At 40.5% G+C, this 21,720-nt stretch overlaps 1 protein-coding gene across 2 annotated transcripts in view; it reads left to right on the top strand.

Moving 5' to 3' along the window:
* Window positions 1–21,720, top strand: part of LOC149182384 (putative polyribonucleotide nucleotidyltransferase 1, chloroplastic) — a 411,698-nt gene that overhangs the window by 379,476 nt on the left and 10,502 nt on the right. For both annotated transcript variants that reach the window (XM_089416829.1, XM_089416828.1), the window contains one exon: window positions 6,936–6,999. In XM_089416829.1, the coding sequence (XP_089272955.1) occupies window positions 6,936–6,999 (64 nt within the window). The remainder of the gene's footprint in view (window positions 1–6,935; window positions 7,000–21,720) is intronic.

The raw sequence follows: 21,720 nt of genomic DNA on the forward strand, positions 1-21,720 counted from the left end.
TGTGTTTTGGAAATCTCATGTATTCTAGCCTCTCCACAAGATTTCAAGGCTAGAACACATTTGATGCTACAAAAACTAACACTCCCTCTTAGCGAGGAATGTGTTCTAGTGCTCTACTGCACATCCTATGTCAGCACCCTGTCTCTGCATCATCTCCTGTCACGCTGCTAATGCTTGGCTGCTACTACCCATCAACCACTGTGCAACTCTGATATATGCTACTTTTGTGCTGCTGCTAAACTGCTGCCAACACTACATCTGCACTGCAACTCCCTCTCCACCTGTTGCTGCTGCAACTGCAACATCTGCAACTAAAAAGCATCCAAAATACAAAATCAACTGTGATCAGTATGATGCATCTGGCACCCGAGTCTCTAACTGCTACTAGTATTTGTGTTGTCGCTGAGGCATTTGCGTTGTTTCTAACTCTACACTATGCCACCTGCACTGCGCTACCCAACATATCACTACTACTAGACTCTACATCTGTTACTTTGGCATCTGACTGCATCAACTGCCATTGATCCATCCTGCTATCGAATACTGTGGGACCTGTAGCAAGGTATTGATCCAAGAGGTGGACGTCCTCAAGGATCCTACCCATTTGTAGCGCTTTGGGGCTACAAAATCAAATCACTCCACCTCACTCCTGGAGTTATGTAAGCAAACATAGCGAAATCTGATCTAATCATACTGCTACTGCTATTGCTCTGTTGATGCTTATGTACTGTTGATGCTTCTGCACTTTTGCTGCAACTACTGCAATAATGAGTCTGATATCCTCAAATCCTGAAGTACTACCTTCCATAGAGTTTCTCCCTCTGGAACTAGACTCCCCCTAAGTCCCAATCTCCCTATGGGAAATCTCTCTGCTCCCTCCTAGCAACTCGCACTGTCCTCTTGTATAGGAAACTGGACTGCGTAGCTCTACACTAGGAATCTTTTGGCTAGAACTGCACCAACATCCTACAACTAGGCAATTCACACTACTTGTGTCACTGCATCTAGTTCTGCAACTGTCTCTTGAGTACTGACTGCAACTAGATTTGCAATTGTCTAATGACAAATTGCATCTACTGACACTGAACCTGCTACTATGATATTGTGGGCTCCTGTAGCAAAGGTGATGGTCCCACTGCAACAATCTGGAACTGATCTGGTTGATCTCCTTGTTGCAACTGCTTTGGACCCTACCCATCTGGCACAACAGAGTCTCATACTCCTCCTCCACCTGGATCTAGTGCCCTACTATCTCCTTTCAAGCCTAGTCCCTGGATGGGACCCTTCCTTTCTTTACAATTCACACTAGATAGTTCGCACTTCCTCCGGTATCTGCCTCCAAAAACTAGAAGTCGATCTGCTGCCCAAATCTGCATTGTGGCTAACTCGCACGAACTCTTCTAGAAATCTCGTATATTCATCCTTGCAAAGCCGCAAAATCTATGAGACTCAAAACTGGAGAAAATAAACCCAAAAATCTCCCTCTTTCCCGCTACTTGGCTGCTGGATTTGCTACTCGCACTCCCTTTTGGAGTGAGAAGATCTGCTCACAACTACTACCAATCTGCAACTAGAAATATTAGATCTCTAAAACTCGAGATCCACTGAGAGAAATTTCCCTCTATTATGTGTGCTTCTTCTTCCACCCGACGCTAGCTTTGCTCTAGCATACTGCTGCAAAACTACTTCGTCCAGCTAGTGATCTACTCTACGAGAAACACTGCCTACTACCTCTGCCTCTAGAATCCCTCTATCTCTTGGCCAAGGTGATTGCACTGCCTCTGGGGTTTCGACTTGTGCCCCTCAATGAATAGTGAAACTCCTCTTTCCTTCGCTACTGAGCTCTCCAGCTGATCATCTGCGCTCTGATACCATGTGAAATTTTCGAAACCCAGAATCCTATTGCAGCAACTGGAAATTATTCACCTAACTGTTATTTCAATTTAACAATTTTTTTATTGTTTCCTATAACAAATACCGAATAACTCACACTGCAACCTACACAAATAACACTGCGGAAGAATTAAACGCTGGAAGAAATGCTAACACACACATAAAAATTACACAATTATTTTTGGACAAAAGTCCTTGAAAAACCCAACTTGGGAAAACCGGTGCAGTAGTGAGGGTTTTATTTTATTATGCAGCAGTGAAATCTGAGTACATTTATGGAAGCCCAACTAGCAATCCAAACGGTAAGAAAATCTGGGAAAAATATTGAAGGGAATTACCCTTCTCCCACAAGCAATTTCTGGCTCGACTTTCCCTACCAAAACTCGGCCTCCTAGATCTTTGCGTCAGCCTCTGCGCTGTTCTGCATAGCAGGCTGGATTGCTTTCCTCGCAATGGGCTCTGATGAAGTCGTTATGCGTTTCGATGTTGATAAAATTGTCTCTCCGACCCTCTTGGACTTCTTCCGCGCCTCTGGAACTGAGAACGATTTTTCTTTCCTCCAAATCAAACTGCCTGCTGAAGCAACTACGTTGTCCCTCAATGCTACCTCTCAAGTATAACTCGACCCTCTTGCTGCTGCCTCTCCGGATTTGGAAAATATTTCCTTTGGATCACTGTTCCTGCCCCTCACTCACTGCTTCGATCTCAATGACTCTCTTTCCGACAACTAACTATTGCTACTCTGGAAATCAATCTACTGATGAAATTGAACCTCTCAAGTGTATTCTCCAAGTGCCCATCGACTTCTTCTTATAATCCTCTGTTGGGACTCCAACGGCCAAGATTAAATCTTAATGGATGGCTAGGATTAACTTAAAGTCGATCCGTGTGAGTTTCGAGATCATTCACACCTTGACTTAATTAGATATGATTAATTAACCATATTCCCTAAATTTAGACTTAGGAAATATTTTAAAACAAGTTAAAAATCTAATTAAGACATTTCTAGGTGGAATTTCCATAAACAATTTATGGGTTTTGGAGATCTCATGTATTCTAGCCTCTCCACAAGATTTCAAAGCTAGAACACATCTGATGCTATAAAAACTAACTTAGAGAAATCGAGTAAATGAGCTTACCTAATCATAGACCACAGGTGGGGACATCATAGTGGCCAATGTCTCTTAAACTCCAAATGGGGTTAACCATGTATCTTTTTAGGTGGTTTCTACCTCTAAAGGGGATAATATAGTCAAGTTACATCTGTCAAAAGGTGGTGGCATGTGACAGACAAGTGAATGAAATAGGGGATGAAAAGGGGCAACCCTGGGTCACATGCTGGAGTACAAGGGTAGCTAATAAGAGGGAAGCCCACACTTGGGTTTATAATGTGTAGGAGGGAGCAATCGTGGTACATGAGGTGCCCCGACCTTGATTTTTCCACCCTTATTTACATGCCTTTTTCCTTTTTATGATTTTCTTTGATTAATTGCTCGAGGATCAAGGGGCTAGAGCATGATGTATAAGATATAGCAGTGAATTCCCCCTTTTTAAGGTGGGGTGGTTCATCGCCCACCAGGGGTTGGGACAATCATAGGTTCCTATATGATGAAGAAGGCTCATAGAACCTATAGGAACCAGGGTGAGGGCCATGATGATAGGGTAGAGCTCATGTATTGGCTTTTGCCCACGTGCTAAACGTTTTTGTCCCGACCATCTTTTACATTTTGTGGTACTTTTCCTATTGAATGTGGCCATATATGCTTTTAACTTTCTTTTCAGCTGCATCAACCTTCGGGCTTCATTCCAGGCCATGACCCAAGTGTGGGCAAGGGGAAGGGACAAGCTGGACCCCATGTGGACCCAATGGAGGAATGTGGACCCAGGCGGGAGAAATGATGACTGGGGTAAAAATGAATGGAAAGAGGGTGATATAACCAGATAAGGGAGCAGGACCATGCAACCAAAAATGGGGTTTCCCGTGAAATACCATCCCAAAAACCAAATGGTCACTAAAAGAGATCCCACGGGACTAGAATCCAAGGCTAATACCTAAGAGGGGTCTAGTGGACAAGAGCACAGACTTAGCCCATTACTTCCACTAAATCCCCCCATTAATCCATACCCAGTAGTGTCCATGATAAGTAAACTACAATACTCAATTTCCAAATGACATGGCATACCTTTAGGCTCGAGAGGCCTACCTTCAAACATACAATCATGGCAGATGGGTGAGGGACCACATGGCTAGCTCAGGTGGCGAAGAAATGGCATAATGAGCTAGTTGGTGGCTGCAAGGGGTTGTCGACTGAGGACCATCTTGGGAAAAAAAAATCTCCTGGGGATATCACCCACAAAATGGTGGGTAACAGGCACAACCTGCGAAAGTGACCAATAGTGCTAGCGCCTATCACTCCATGGTTGGCCCTAATCTTAAGAAACAATCAGCCTCGCCCTATGGTGAGGGCTTCGGTGATCCCCCATGTGTCTGCCTGTAAATGAATCAATTCACCTGTTATCCTGACCATGTTTACTGAGGAATGGAGTATCCCACCAATCCACTAGATCCTTGGATCCCATAACCATACTGGAGGTCCACAACCCCCAATCCTCTCTTCCTGATGCTGTGATATGATGCTAGCTGTTGGGACCCCTCTGTGCCCAGTCACTAACTTATGTAGGTTTTCAATAGGTAAGCATTGGGCATCAAGAACCTGTGCTGCGAATAACCAACTGCTCTGTGCCTGCCAAATCACGCAGCAAGATCTGTTATCCCAACTCCTGATGAGGTGCTCGAGTACTGTCGAAAACCTAGGCATCACCCTGCAACAAGGACTACCATCCCCCGAACTTCATGCTCACCTAATGCCTCAAGTTGGCCAGCTGAAAAAACATCATGTAACTCCCTCTCGGTCACCTCCCCAAGTGTGAGCCCAGGAGTGGAACATATGCTACCTCGACAATCAACCACGCCATCGCTAAGCCTGTATCTATCAACTCGTGCACCTACCAAGTGTCTCAACTGGAGAGTCTCCTCCCGGCCCATGAAACACGGTGTCTCATCCAACTGCCTAGGGTGAGCCTCCCACTGTAATGTCCCCAATTTTGGTCTTCATCTAAGGGAGTTAGTGGAGTTTATTGGGGAGGTGCTAAGCGTAGCACAATTTTGTGAATTGAGCAATGAAGATATTTTTGGCGTATGGGACTTAGGAGAAATAGAAAATTAATTTGCTAGTGGAATATGGGGACCACACCTACAGGAAATACGCACCACTTGGAGAGAAAATCGAATTGCTAAGGGAAGGAGGTCGAAATATTGGATGGAGGGACCCACATGAGGAGGCAAGAAAAAAATTATAAATAGAACAAGCATAGAAGCTATTGGGGTCTTTTGTTCACTCATCGATTCCCTTTGTTGCTCAAGTTGTTTAGCTGGGTCACAAGTGCTTGTTAGCACAGAGTTTTTCAAGGGGAGAACTCAACCTTCTTTCGGTGGACTTCCAGTGCCACCCTAGGGAGGCAAGCTATTGCTAATTTGGTGAGAGGGTTTGTGGAGTATTGTAGCACATTTCAGCAGATTCCTTCAGCCAATTCGTACTCCAGGGAGGATGCAGTAGAGAAATCGTACCACTCATTTCAGCTAGCTTCTGAGGGTGTTTTGCCAGGAGAAAATTAGTGGAGTTGCTTGAGGGGGAGTCTAGCCTTTGTGGAAAGTTTTGGAGCTAGAGGTGATTGCTATTGAGGGGAACAAATTTATCTTCCTAGGGCTTGCGCAGGGGGTCACTGGACAATTTTTTTGTGGAGCTGAGTTCAACTATCTTGTGTCGGCATTTGATGTGAAACCTCTCCCCTATATCCGGGAAACTTTCCTATATCATTCCTATTGCAGATTGAGGAGAGATAAGGAGAGTTTGCAGCAGATAGAGTCACTGGGAACGCAGTTTCTACCGAGGGCATAGCACCAATTTTGGGTAATTCCGGGAGGTCAGAATTAGCCCGAAACATTGTTGGGTTGTTAGTCAGGGGTCAACGAGTTGGCTCCTAATTTTGCAGAATTTTGGGGGAGTTTTGGTGCCCCAAACAGCAGAATTATTTGGCAGCCAGTGGGAGAGGAGTGAGCTGAAATTTTGGGTCCCGGGTGGCTGGTAGAAGTTGCCGATACCCTATGGGTTTGTGGTGGACAGCCCAAGATTATTTTGGCAGAATTTTCTGAACACTTTTGGACGCTCAAATAGGGTTTCTTCCAGCCAGCGGTTGCAGAAATTCCAGAGCCAGCGCAGTATATAGAGAAGTCTTTCCTTTGCATCCAAGCAGCATTTTTCTCACTTGGGATTGTTTAGCTTGCTTTTGCAAGCCTAGGTGCACACATTTCATGCATTGTACTCTCATTTGATAATAAAATGGCTCAGTTTGGCGCAGTTCTGGTGCAATCTTATGAGTGTTTAATTGTTATTCAAATTTTTCTGTGTTGCATGTGTATTTTGCTTAATATTGCTGTTAATTTTCCATTTGGAACATTATAGGAGAGATGTATAAAGATAATGGATGTAGAAATTGGGAAATGAATTTGAAAAATAGATAATGCAACTATATCAGGGTCTTCTAGAGCTAGCTCTCTTAATATTCAAGGCCAAATGGAGGAAACTTTGGATAGAAGAGTGGTTAAAAGAGGAGTTAGAAGAAGATGTAGAGGAGTTGGAAGAAGTATTTATCCAGAAGTATGTGTGATGTATTTGTGTAGGAATATCCGTATAGATAATATATAGGAGAGAACTATTTGGCATAGTTGTAAACAAATGCTTCAGTTAATGCATTTCCTCTACTTTTCTCTAGCATACAATATGTTTCATTAGATTGCAATAAAAGAAATGTTAAAATACTAGAAAATTGCAAACTCACTCCTAAGTTGTTACATTTTCCCCTTTTCTTTACTGTATGCTTTTTCATGAGAAAGTGGTAACCGAATCTTAGAATTTAGTAAGTTTGCTACTTATCTGTATTTTATTTGAATCCAACATGACTTGGTTATAATCTGTTGCCAGGAACTGTGAAGTAAAATCCATTGTAGCATTTGGAGCTTTTGTTGAAATAGCACCTGGACGTGAGGTATATTCCTTTTAAAATATATTTTGAGTTGCAGTTGAGTAACATCTCATTTGAAATTGTATTTACTCAGATTTTCTTCTATGTTAGTTAATCAATTGAAAGCACCATCAATCAGATGGACAGAAACCATGAATAGAGCTCTCCCTTTCTTCAATTTTTGAATACAAAACCAGTTCCCTGCCATGTTTTCGGTGTAGCATGAAACTGGTTTTGTATTTGAAAATTTGAAATTCCTCTTTCATACTTTATAAAGAACAAATTAGAAATATCCTCAATTAAAATGCCGCGTTGGGGATTCTGAATTCACATGGCATAAATATTAAAACCTTATCAAGCCTAACCAAAACATTGTGATATTGCTTTCAGTCACAAAAGATGAAAACCTCACGAATTGTAGACATGTAATCGATTCTTTTAAACTCGGACTCAGCCTCGGAATTGGTCGAAGGTTCACTCAGGTTCAACTCTGGCTTGGCTTGGAATCAGACTCCACTGAATTCTATAACTCAGTTTACTAAAAACTATATACAATTTTAAAATTTTAATGAATAAAATATATTTTAAAGATTCCAAACCATTGGAGACAAAATCTGCAAAGTTTGTTCATGTATTACCATGTAAGGGTGAATATGGTGAAATAGCATCAATTGCACTACATATTTGAAGCAAAATACAGAATCAACAAAGCTCTAAATAACCTTTGGGGTCCAAAAACAACATTCTACATGTTAACAACCTACTAGGTATCATTGATCAACATGATCAATCATCATACTCATCACCACTATTGGAAATGGGGTCCTTGGCATGATCTGGTGCTTGCCATGCCTAGTGCTACTCCTACTAGTGGATCCAAATTCAAATGAATCTACCCAAATTATCGATATCAGGATCAAATTCTGCCGGATGAGTCTCCTCTACCCTTCTAAGGTTGGATTGACATCATCCAACGCAATGAGATTTGTATCAGGTCTTCTATTCTGTAGTTGGAACAGTTATTTTCACATTCTGGAACTTTTATATTTTAGGAATTGAAACTGCTATTTTTGGCATGTCTGTTTTAAGTAGGTCTACATTTTGTAGGTGGCATGTAGTAGAAGAGCAGGGTGACATTTGGTGTCTTTTGATGGTTCCGCAGACTTGGCTCTTGTTTAGTGCAATTCAGTTTTCTGGAATTCTGACAACTGTTAAGCCTGCTAAATTTTAGATGGGATGTGAAATTCTATTTTCATCATATGGTGTCCGATGAAGTTGGAGCCCCTCTCAAACATACTGAAACAATTAATGATAATACAAAAAAGTTAAGTGAAAGTTTTGTAATCATTATATTTCATTTTCTAACAAATAAAAAGGGAAATACAAAGAAAACAAAATTCTACTTTTAAGGCTTGTTGCTCCAAAAACTCCACCTTCCCTCAAATGACCAATGACATGTGCTTTTATGGTTTAAGGTTAGAGAAACTTAATTTAGGTAACAAATTTATAAATAATTGTTTTGCCCCCAAAATTGTACCTTGGCTTGTAGGGAAGCAACCTGGTGTGGACTTGGCCAAGTAGATATGGACTTGGCTGAGTTGGACCAGTTTGGTATTGAGCCAACTAGTTCACACACAAAACCAACAGGTTTAGTACCAAACATGCCCCTTGAGCCAATTTAGTGATTAAGTCAATGCCCTCAAGGGTCAACTTGATCCACTGGGCCAAGTCTTGTTGATTTTGGGTAGCATCGGATGTGCTCTAGCTCTGAAATTTTGTGGAGGGGCAAGAACACATGAGATCTCCAAGACCCAGAAATTGTTTGGAGAAATTCCACTCAGATGAGGAGTTATTAAAATAATTAATATTTTTAATGGATTCCTAAGTCTAAACTTAGGAAAATAAAAATATTAATGGGTATTAATAAAGATATGGATGAGAAGCTTCCAAGAGACGAGGATCAATTATGTTTTAATCTTAGCCATTGAATAGAGACTTAATCTCGGTCGTTGATTCAGCAACAGGAAAAATATAAGAGAAGACTTGAGAGTCATTTGGAGATACATCGGGCAAATATTCAATAACCCGAGGGAAATCGATTCTCAAGGAGGAGTTCGATTTCAGAGGGAGAGTTGCAGGGTGAAAGAAGAGGAGGATTTCAGCATCAGTTAGAGACCAAGGAGGAGGTGACGTAGTGCCTCAAAGAGACAACGTAGAGTGAGAGCTCTGAGAGACAGCGCAAGCAGGGACGAGATCTCACACAGATGATGTAGGGATGATGCAGTCCTCACGCAAATGATGCAGGGGTGATGCAGTGAAGGATAAAGGGTCTTTGTGGTGTCATAATTTCTCCTAGCTAAGGAGGAAAATTATCTCATGTGTTTTCTTGAAGGTTTCTTTATGTACTATAGAATTATTCCTTGTAAAGAGATTGTTGCTGAAGAATAATAAATAAACCCTCATCTGTTGCACCAGTTTTCTTGCATTGGGTTTTTCTGGAGACAATTGTCCAAAAATAATTGTGTTGATGTGATTGATTCTTTTGCTTGTATATCACTGTTATTTTTTTCTCTATGCTATTACATGATAACTACAGTAGAATTTATTTTAATGTTTGTTGAAGGGTTTTGTAAACAACTTATTGTGAGAAATAAGTAGGAGAAATAAAACAGTTACTGCAGTAGAATTTCGTGTCAGAAATTTCCATATGGTATCAGAGCAGAGACCAAGCAATAGGTGTAAAGAATTTGCTACGAGTCAGGAGCATGATGTCGGGTTATCAACTCTGAAGGACCCATGCAGATCTCCAAAGGGAGAAGAGAGCACGAGGACCATGGATCAGGATTATTCTATGTTAGCTTCGAAATTGGAAGAAGAAGGCACTTGCTTAGCGAATTTTGCCTCCTCTGAGGTTTGGTATATAGATAGTGGAGTGTCCTGGCACATGAAAGGAATACGAGGATGCTTTTCGAATTATCGGGAAGAAAGGATGAACTTCCATATCACCATGGGAAATAAGTCAAAATATACCCCCGTAGGAAGAGATACCGTAATATTTCAAACAGAAGTAGGGGATTGGCTTCGAGCAACCAATGTGCTGCATGTGCCGGGATTGGGGATGAACTTACTCTCTGTATCTCAACTTCAAATCAAGGGTTATGATGTTTTCTTCATTAAGGAGAAAGTATATGTCAAACACCCGAGTTAGAAAAAAAAGGCCCAGATTGGAGTCAGAAGTAACAAGTTGTATAGAATCTAGATTACAACTAAATTCTCCAATGGCACTGATAGGCAGCAGTGAGGAAAAGGATTTGAATGAACTATGGCACAAGAGGATGGGACACTTACACCATGGGGCTCTAAAAATTCTCGGGAGAATAGTATCAGGAGTTCCAGAGTTGAGTATCGAATGAGATGATGCATGCAGAGGATGTGTACTAGGCAAGTACACCAAAGCTGTATTTTCCAGAAGCAACAATAGGGCTAAGAGTGTTCTGGGATTGATACAATCAGATATCTGTGGACCCATGTCCACAAGAGTTCTTAGTGGTGCTGAGTACTTCGTCATCTTCATTGATGACCATTCCAGAAAGACTTGGATCTACTTTCTAAAAACCAAGGATGAGGTTTTTGGCTAATTCAAAGAGTTCAAGGCTCTAGTTGAGAATCTGACAGGAAAGAAGATAAAGATATTACGCTCAGACAATGGTGGAGAATACATCGACAAGGATTTCACTGATTTTTGCACAAGGGAAGGCATCAGAAGAGAGTGGACAACCCCCTATAATCTGGAGCAGAATGGAGTAACAGAAAGGAAGAACAGGACTATTGTTGAAACAGCCAGGGAAATGTTGTATGATCAAGATATACCCAAGTTTCTATGGGTAGAAGCATGCAACACGATAGTGTATGTCCAGAACAGGACTCCTCACAGGGCATTAGGTAAGATTACTTCGAAGAGTGTCTTCATTGGTAAGGAGCCTGAGGTGAGTCATTTCAGGATATTTGGGAGTTTGGCATACTGCCATGTACCCGAAGAAAAGAGGAAGAAATTGGATCAGGCTGTGGAGAAAGGATATCCTGTGGGATATAGCGAGAATGCTAAGGCATATAGAGTCTATCTTTCGAGGAATGGGAAGATCGTTATTCGACGGGATGTAAAGTTCATGGAGGACAGAGCTTTCATGAAATTCCAAGAAATGCCTTCCGAAGAGCAGTCAAAGGATGATCCGTTGGTCCAGCCACTTCGTTTAGTGGAAATTAGCACCAGTATTTCTCCTAAAGGAAAAACTCCAAAGGTATCACAATAGGTGGAGTCTCAGGAAGAGGAGGAGCAAATAGATATACCCACTACCAGTGGTAAAACGAGCCGGGAACTTCGACAGATACTACGAGATGCAAAGAAATTTTTCGGTGCACCTAGGAATGAGAAAAGGGAGCGTAGGCAGCCAGACAGATACCAAGCCTTGGTGGCTCAGGTTGGAGAACCCTCTAGTTTTCGAGAGGTCGTTCAGCATCAAGTATGGGTATGCTATGGTGGAGGAATACAGTTCCATAATGGTCTATGATGTCTGGGAAGTGGTACCTAGGCCTCAGGACAGGTTAATTGTAGGTTCAAGATCACTCTACAAAGTCAAATACGCTACAGATGGCAGTGTGGAAAAATACAAAGCCAGGTTTGTGGCTAAGGGGTATGCTCAGAAGGAAGGGATAGACTACGAAGAAACCTTCGCCCCAATAGCCAAGTATACTTCTATTAGATCCGTGATATCCCTTGCAGCACAGATGGGGTGGGAGATTCACCAGATGGATGTCAAGACAACATTCTTGAACGGGGTGATAGAAAAAGAAGTATACATTGAACAACCAGAGGGTTTTGAGACACATGAGAAGAAATCTCATGTATGCAGGTTGAAGAAAGCCTTGTATGGGCTTAAACAGGCACCTAGAGCATGGTACGGTTGAATTGATGGCTACTTGCAGAAGATGGGATTCATCAAGAGTGACACAAATCCTAATCTCTACTATCTTGTTGTAGAGAATGAGCCTCTAATCTTGGTATTATATGTGGATGATATTTTCCTAATAGGCTCATCCAGGCTCATCAAAGATTGCAAGGAGAACCTAGGCACAAAATTCAACATAAAGGATTTGGGATGGATGCATTATTTCCTGAGGTTGGAAGCTTGGCAACAGAAGGGTGAAATTTTCCTTAGACAAGGGAGATACGCTATAGAGATTTTGAAAAGTTTCGGAATGTAGGACTATAGACCTATGGCTACTCCAATGATCACCAACTAGAAGAAGATTGATGCATCCAAAGATAAAGAAGTCGATCCCACCTTGTACAGACAGCTCATAGGGTCCCTAATGTATCTGATCAATATTAGGTCAGACATTTGTTACGCTATCAACACCCTCAGTCAGTTCATGGTGGAACCAAAGAGGGCGCACTGGGCAGCAACCAAGCATGTTCTCAGATATATACGAGGAACAGTCGAGCATGGACTAATTTACACCCAAGGCAATGACATCAGGCTGAGTGGGTTCACTAACGTGGATTGGGCTAAAGTTCAGTAGATCGGAAAAGTACCACTGGGTATTGTTTCAACATTAGATTAGTAATGACCACTTGGTGTAGTAGGAAACAGAAATTTGTGGCTATGACTTCAGCTAAAGTTGAATATATGGCAGCTAGCATAGCTTCGTGCGAAGCCATATGCCTTAGGAAATTGCTTGTGAATCTATTCAGGAGAAAGATGGAAGCAACTGGTATTTTGTGTGATAATCAGAGTTGCATCAAGCTCTCTGAGAATCTAGTCTTTGATGATTGGTCGAAGCACATTGATATCAGGTGTCACTTCATCAGAGGCCGTGTCCAACGAGGGGTAGTATAGTTGAGGTACACCCCAACAGGAGAACAGGTGGCAGACATCCTCACCAAGGCTCTAAGAAGAACAAAGTTTGTTTATTTCAGGGAGAAGATGGGGATGGTGAAGAATCCGTTTCAGTAGCAGAAGCGAATAGTATGAGTTGCAGTGCAGCAATTAGTAGTGGTAGTGCTATGGGCAGCATGATGCAACACATTTGGAGGGAGCTGAAGTACAGATGTACCAGTGACAGTTGCAGTGTCATGGGCTGCAATACAGGTTGCGGTAGCGCAGTAGGTGAGGGGCAGTAGGCCGAGCATGAACAGCGCAGAGGACTGATGTCGTGGATCAGTGTGATGCTTCTATTGAGAAGTATTGCTAGAGTACATTCCTCGCTAAGAGGGAGTATTGATTTTGGGTAGCATCGAATGTGCTCTAGCTTCGAAATTTTGTGGAGGGGCTAGAACACATGAGATCTCCAAGACCCAGAAATCGTTTGGAGAAATTCCACCCAGATGAGGAGTTATTAAAATAATTAATATTTTTAATAGATTCCTAAGTCTAAACTTAGAAAAATAAAAATATTAATGGGTATTAATAAGGATATGGTGAGAAGCTTCTAAGAGACGAGGATCAAGTCTGTTTTAATCTTAGCCGTTGAATAAAGACTTAATTTCGGCCATTGATTCATCAACAAGAAAATCATAAGAGAAGACTTGAGAATCATTTGGAAATACACCGAGCAAATACTCAGTAACCCGAGGGAAATCGATTCTCAAGGAGGAGTTTGATTTCAGAGGGAGAGTTGCAAGGTGAAAGAAGAGGAGGATTTCAGCATGAGTCAGAGATTGAGGAGGAGGTGACGTAGTGCCTCAGAGAGACAGTGTAGAGGGAGATCTCTGAGAGACAACGGAAATAGGGAGGAGATCTTGCGCAGTCCTCACATAGATGACACGGGAATGATCCAGTCCTCACACAGATGATGTAGGGGTGATGCAGTGAAGGATAAAGGGTCTCTGTGGTGTCAGAATTTCTCCTAGCTGAGGAGGAAAGTTATCTCAGGTGTTTTCTTGAAGGTTTCTCTATGTACTATAGAATTATTCCTTGTAAAGAGATTGTTGCTGAAGAATAATAAATAAACCCTCATCTGTTGCACTGGTTTTCCCACATTAGGTTTTTTTGGGGACAATTGTCCAAAAATAATTGTGTTGATGTGATTGATTCTTGTGCTTGTATATCACTGTTATTTTTTTCTCTATGCTATTATGTGATATTGCAGTAGAATTTATTTTAATGTTTGCTGAAGGGTTTTGTAAACAACTTATTGTGAGAAATAAGTAGGAGAAATAAATTAGTTATCGCAGTAGAATTTCGTGTCAGAATTTTTTGTAAGCATGAGTCCAAGCTGCCAAGTTGTAAAACACTGCATCTAATTCAATGAGTATTTTTGCCAAAATGTCATAATATAAAGAATGCTAGAACAATTTACATTTGTTCTCATTCAATGTCTAAAGTAGGGACCCTGGGAGGAGGTAAGTAGTGGTTTTTTTCTTATTCTTTATGCATGATGAAACATTGTCAAACAAATATAAAGGAACAGGGGAGACTTGAGACAGATACATAAGGATTACACTCCTATAGTTCTTATAATTAAGTTTTCATGAATTATTATATATCTTAAAGAGATTAATGATAGTTATGTATAAAATGGCTTCTGTGAAAAATGATGGTTTGCAACTTTGCAAATTGAAATAATTACTAGTTGATGACATGAAATCAAGTGTAGATTGAAATGAACCATGGGACAAGCATGAAAGCCCTATGGCAGTATAGGGGCAAATTCTCTGTAACAAGAAAACCATCTCCAATAAATGATTGAGTGTAATCCCTTGGCATTGATGGCTTCTATCATATAAAAAAACATCCTAAGATGACTGTTATTGAGTTTAACCCAAATCCGAAGACTACTTTGACTAGCATAACTAGACTTCCATGATGGCTTGGATGTTGTAAGGAGCAATGCAATCTTCAGGGCCTAGGCATAAGCATTAGATACAATCCACCTCTGGATGCTAGACTAAACAGGGATATGTCAAACTCAGAAACAACTAAAGTTTGAGGCAAAGTGCACAGTCTATTAGGCTTTGGACTGCCCTATCTACTACCCCCTTCCATTATCAGTTGTCAGCCTCATTTATTGACCAACTTGCATAAGAACAATTCACCCTTTGACACTATTGCTGCAAAATCTAGCAGGCCTTGTAGAGGGGTACTCTACAAGGAAAGGCACTAGGCTAAGTGACAACAATGGGGTGGTGGCTTGTTACCACAAAATCTAACAGCCTTAAGGAGGGAAATCCTATAGGACAAAGAGCTAGACTAAGTGCTAACAATTGGACAATGGCCCACAGTCACCTTAGCGAAAGTCCCCTGCTCTTTATGGACTTTCATCGATGGGAGGAGTCCCGGTAGAAGAATATTCACCTTTGATAAATATTATAGGTTTGAAGTGCAAGGTAATGCAAGAGGACTTCTCGAGTAATGCTCAAAATTTGTGATATAAGGCTTCAAAATCACATTGCACTCTATGAGAGACCTAACAATGGATTGCACAATACCTAGGGTTATGTGAATAACCATGGATAATGGCACTCCCAAGATCAAGGAAAAAGGGAGAAATGGCTTCTTATGATGTACTTCACCAAGTACTAAATGCATACAAGCCTCAAAGAAGTCCCCAAGTTGAGGAAGAGCAAGTTGGGGTTTCCCTCTTAGGGCTATAGATAACGCTTGAAATTTTATGGATGAAAACTAGGTGGGTGCCCACCAAACTTGGAGGTATTGTAGCCAAGACAGAAGACTTGATGTTTAGGCTCTTAGTTTTCCCACAAAACCACTCCCTAAGTAATTTGCTTAAAGCCCTAGTTGGTCGTCCTACCTTAAGAGGACCGAATCTTTGGTGAGAGAATTTATGGAGAAGAAAAAGGTTTGACCACCAAGGACTTGGACTAGTACCTTGTCCTTTGGGCATATGGAGTCTTAGGATGTTCAAGATGAACTAAATCGTCTCTAAGGAGCCTTAAATGATGCCCTAGGTACCAAGCTAAGTTACTGGAAACATCCTTCCCAACCCCTAGAAACAGTGTTCCATGTTTCAGAAATGGAAACAGAAACTCATACGAAACGGCGTGAAAACGCCACTGATACTTTTCCAAGCCATTTCGGTGTTTCGAAAATGGCAGATCCAATTTCTGAAATGTTTCGGGCATTTTTTTACAGATTTTGGATCCATTTCCAAAAATTTGAATACGTATCTAGAAAAAATGATACGTATCCAAGTTTTTGGAAACGGATCCATGCGTAAAAGTCTTTGTTGACGACAAAAATTCATTTTGATGGGTTTTTTGCTTGGTAAAAAGTTCACCTACCGCCCTCTTAACCTATTCATGCCATTTGTGCGTTGGAGGAGGCCATCATAATTCATTTCGCAACTATTGCTTGGAGTCAGGGGAGCTCAGAGGATGTCGCTACTTGGAAGAGGTCATCTCAAGACCCCTGCATACAACCTATCTACCATAACCAATGAATCTATCATCTGGTACAGGTTGGATATGTTGAGATTCAAGAAAGATTGTGTATTAAATAAAAACAATGGATTTTATAATCACATCAAACTTCAAAGCTATGCATTTTTAAGGGGATATCCATGAAATGTATATGGAAACATTGATGCTCAAGCACAAAAAGAGGCTTAACCCTTACAAAGCATGATTGAGAAGCTACCTTCAAGTTGAGAGTAGCCCTGCAAACCTAAGTTGCATGAAATGGCGAAACGTTTCGGAGTTTCCAAAACAGGGACTTTTAGAAACATCACCTCCCAAAAATGGAAACGTTGGCCGAAACGTTAGCCGAAACGTAATATATGTATATATAAAAATATATGTATAAATAAATAAGTGAATAACACATTATCTTGCAAGAAAAAAGGGAATAAGACCCATATATGACAATTTAGAAGGAAAAACAAGCCTATATTAACTCTCATAGATGATTACATGATGGTTGATTTTCAGCAAAGTTTCAGAGTTTCGAGTATGGGTACGGCCCAAAACATCTGGTTCTTAGAAGTTTCGTACAACATAGCCGCAAACTAAACCCCCAAATAGGTTTAAGTAGTTGTAATCTCAACAAGCTCCCCTCTCAAGAAGAAATGGAAACTCAAGAGAATAATTTCTACTACTCGGTTTCCATTTAATTTAATTGTAGTTTGTATGCATCAAAATTTAGTCACAAAAAGAGTTGAATCCAATAGATTTGATTATCCCTGTTTTACAGTCCTGTATAGGAAGATTGCTATATAAACAAAAAATTATTAATGTTTAGTTAACGAGTTTAATGGTTGCCATTTAGGCCCACCTCAACTTGTTAAAAGATTGGAGTAGATCGATGCCCAATGTAATCCTGTCAAAGACCAAGGATTTATCCTCTGACTGTGAGATCTAGACAACACTAAACCAGCTACCAAATTTTGCCAGATAGTCGAAACACTAAACTTTTTGAAAAGCTACTGATAACTGAAAAAACATGATTGTAAATGTAACATAACATGAATTCAAAACAAAAATGGTCAGATCTTAATCATTCTCGAGGTCTTGATATATTTTTCAAACCCTTTCAAGCTTTAAGCAATAAGGTTCCTTTGGTTAAATCTGTTTTACTTTTAAAGTTTTATGGTTCTGACACTCAGACCACAGGCTCATTGCCTCTTGCTGTCTTTAGTCAACATGGCATTCAATGCACACTGCACAGTAATTGTCTAAGTTTGGTTATGTATTTTTAAATATAGAATCTAGATTCTGAAAGATGAATGGTAATATGAAAATTTTATTTTTTCATATATATATGTCGTTTCCTTGTCGTATCATATCCAAAGTTTTTGAAAATTTTCCATATCCATTTCAAACCCCATATTTGTATCCGTTTCAGTGCAACTTAGGTACCAAGTTTAAGCATTTACCCACTTCAAGAAATAATGGAGTTCATGGAGAGTTCAAAGATTTTCATCCACTAGGAACATTCATTACATGCCATGCATTGAATAACATATGCAATACTCTACTAGAAAGCCTTTCAAAATCAATTAGGGCACAATTAGCACATTCTAGAGATAGCAATTCCATACATTAAACAAATTCAAGAAAACAATTCCATCAACATCAAGCACTTACAAGATGACATGCAATATATCCATCCAAAACTCAAGAAGTAGCTCTAAAGAAGTGTGAATTAGTTCCATACATCAAAATTCATCCACAAGAATCTCTAATAGCCAAAGAAACAAGTGCCAAAATATCTCAAAAGATTGAATCCAAGTGTGATGATGATGAGAAGCTCAAATGAGCTCTCATATATTTATACATGATCAATCAAGTCTAATATTATCTTAGAAGCCCCTCTTAGTTTTCAGATGGAAGGAAAAACTAATTGTGGTTACAAGCCAACCACATAGCCAATGAAAAATCATAAAGATAAACACACAAGAGGGTTGAAATGTTGACGTCATGAATGTGAGGGCCTTCTTGAGGCACACATTGAGCTGTCTTTGTGCTAAGGTGAGTCAAGAGGGCTCCATAAATGATCTACTAGGGGTTGGCCCCTAGACATGCATGCAAATCATCAAGTGGACCCCAGTTTTGTATTTGGGGCACAAAATGGGTCTCATGGGTCTCTTGGTGGTAGAATAGCTTGTATTGCTCCAATGTTGAGGTTCAGAGGATGGTGTTAGCCCTCCCAAGTCTCATTAGTGAGACAAACCTCATCTGGACCTTAGATCAATTGCCAAAACCCATATATACTGCTAAGTCGGTTGGGGGCATGTTGGTCCAAGTGCATCATCTCGTGAATAATGTGGGGAATGGTGTAGACTATTGTGGTGTTGTAGGTACCCATGGAGTGAAGTAATGATGCTTTGTAAGCATAGGAGTCCCATGGCTCTCAACGCTTCACTTGGAAGGTGTCATATGCTCCTTTAGTGGACTTGGGCCTCAATTAAGTTGCCCAACCCATGATGACACCCCGTGCAAATCACATATAATGCCCAATGCTGCATCCTCACCATCAGGTACAATAATTCATTATTGCATCTAAGTTAACCAAGCTTGTTAATTAAGGGCGCATTAAGACTTCACATGGGGCTTCTCTTCCAAATTTGGGGCTTTAATTTCATAATAGTGTTACCTCCCTAGGTAGGAGTGGTTAATAGACAATCCTATTAAGTGTTCCTAGCTCATAAGAGGAAAGACAGGTCCCTGGTACATCCTTCAATCAGTAGGTGGCATGTGAATGATGATGAAATGGATGGGGAAACAGGGGTATCAAGGTCAAATGCCATAGGTACAAAGATAGCAATGATGATGCATGTCCACATATTGGGTATGTAGATGTAGGAGGAAGCAATCGTGGATACATGGGTTACACCAGCATTTGTTTTTCCACCCCTCTATATTTTCCTTTTGCCTTTTCTTGATTTTTCTTTTGTATTATTGCTCAAGGCTCTAGGAAATGAGAGCATGTTATGCATGATATAGAGCAGTTATTACTCCCTTAAGGTGGGGCAATTCATTGCCCACCAGGGGTTGGGACGTGCATGGGTTCCTTAATGATGTCAAGGGCACTCGTGGGCCCTAGGAAGCAAGGTGATGGCCATAATGTTAAGGTGTAGAGCTCATGTTTGGCTTTTTCCCACGTGCTATAATAAATGTCCCAACCATCTTTTGCATTTTATAATTTTTCTTTTTCTTTTGTTTCTTGCTTGTGGCCATGATATGCTTTTAACTTTCTTTTCGCTGCATCAACCTCCGAGCAACATTTCCAGGCTCGACCCAGATATGTGGACAAGGGGAGGGGGTGTGCCAGTGCCTTGTGGACCTAGAGAAGGAAAATGATGAAATAGGACTTGCAATGTACAGAGGGGAGTGAAAAATGTGGAACAGGAAAATGGAACCACACTACCAAAATTGAGGTTTCCTAAGTAGTGCCCATCCTAAAGCCATAGGCCAATAGGAGAGATCCCACAGGACTAGGATTGAAGATTAACCCCTCATTTATGGTGAGGGAACAAAACCACAATCAAAGCCCTTCCTTCTTCCAAGTTACCCAATAATCCATGTCGAAAATGCCCAAATGAAAAACAAGTGTAAGCACCCGATTGCATAATAAAAAACATACTTTTTAGGTCAAATTGCCCACCTTCTAACATATGCTCTCGATGGAGGGGTGAGGAATCATAAAACTGATGCACGAAGCAGAGATAAAGTGGCACATCACATCGGCTATGGATGGCTCTTAGGGGTTGTTGGCTACCAACTGAAGAAGATGACTAGGAAAGAAGCTCTCCTAGGGGCCCCCACTTTTGGTGGGTAACATGGCCCACTGTCACCACAGCCAAAACCCCCTACTCTTCATGGATTTTCACCAATGGGAAGAGTCTCGATGATGAGGTCACCTACGAGATATTCTAGGCTTAAAGGTAAGAAGTGACACGAAAGTTTCCAACGGAAAGACTCAATTTAGATACAAGGCTCCAACTATGAAGTGGAGGCAATTCACTTTCCTTGAAGAAGCCAAACTAGTCCAACACAAGATCTACGGTTTTATTGATAGGTTGAGAGTTGGGATGGGCAAAGGTCAAGATGCCAAGAAAGGTTTCCCATAATGTGTTTCAACAAGGTTATGGCACATGAAACTCACACGCTGAAGCTAAAACCAAACTAGGGTTTCACACTAGGGAAATCGATTAGGGCAAGAGAAATTATAGATGAAATTGCGACGAATGCCCACCAAAGGAAAATTATTTTGTGCCAACCACCCAATCCTAGGCATTTAGACTTTCCAAGACCCAAAATCCTCTTCCCTAGTCAATTTGCAATATGCCCTAGTTGGTCACTTGGCCTTAAGATGGCCAAATTAGGTAAGGGAGAAGAAATTATGGATGAAAATTGACTTGTTCACCAACAAAGGATGACCAATGCCTAGTCCTAGGGTTGGAGGAGTATGTTGTCGCACAAAGTGTTTAGGCACCGCGACAACGCTCAGAGTAAGGGCTGTCACTCTTAATCCTTACTCCGTTTAGACTCTCTCCTAGACAAGTCAAGGGGGGTAGTCCCTAAGGTAAATGGATGAGGATAGCCTGTGAAACACAGGCTCTAGGAGATTTTAATGATGAACAACTTGATGAATCTAAAGCGATTCTCGATCAATTGAGATAGATAAATTAAAATAAGACACGATCACAAGATAAAAACGACTACAGACCAGTGCCTTTAATTTGAATTAACCATAGACTAAATAATAACAAGTCATCTAGAGAAAACTTATAGATGTGGCAAATCGACGATCATGAACAGTTAATGTAAATGCCCAAAACTGCAATATGCAAGAGGTTCTAGATTTAAAATAATTTTCAATTAATGGTCCAAATCTAGAAAAATTAATTTTTTCCTACTGCCAATATAACTTAAAACATTTATCGCACCTTGACCATAGAAGAATCATGAAAATGAATTTAATCACTAGATAACACCAAGGAACTTTAGATTAGCACTTTAATTATTCCTTAGGCAATAACTTCAATGTGAAAAATAAAGAAGTAAAACAAATCAACAGGTTCATAAATCGAATTTTTAATGGGCTACATGCCACATTAAAAATAGTTAATGTTTAAGCACAAATCCATTAATTTATTTCATTCTTAATTCTCACGTCACCAAGAATTTAAAATTTTTCTAAATTAAATTTTTTTTTTTAGATTTTTTAAGATTTTGAATTTTTTAATTTTTAGGATTTTTAGATTTTTCAAAAATTTTATATTTTTTGA

Source organism: Pinus tabuliformis, chromosome 3_2, assembly GCF_031772625.1.
Source record: "Pinus tabuliformis cultivar Carrire ecotype Pingquan chromosome 3_2, CPIR1, whole genome shotgun sequence".
Lineage (NCBI taxonomy): Eukaryota > Viridiplantae > Streptophyta > Pinopsida > Pinales > Pinaceae > Pinus > Pinus tabuliformis.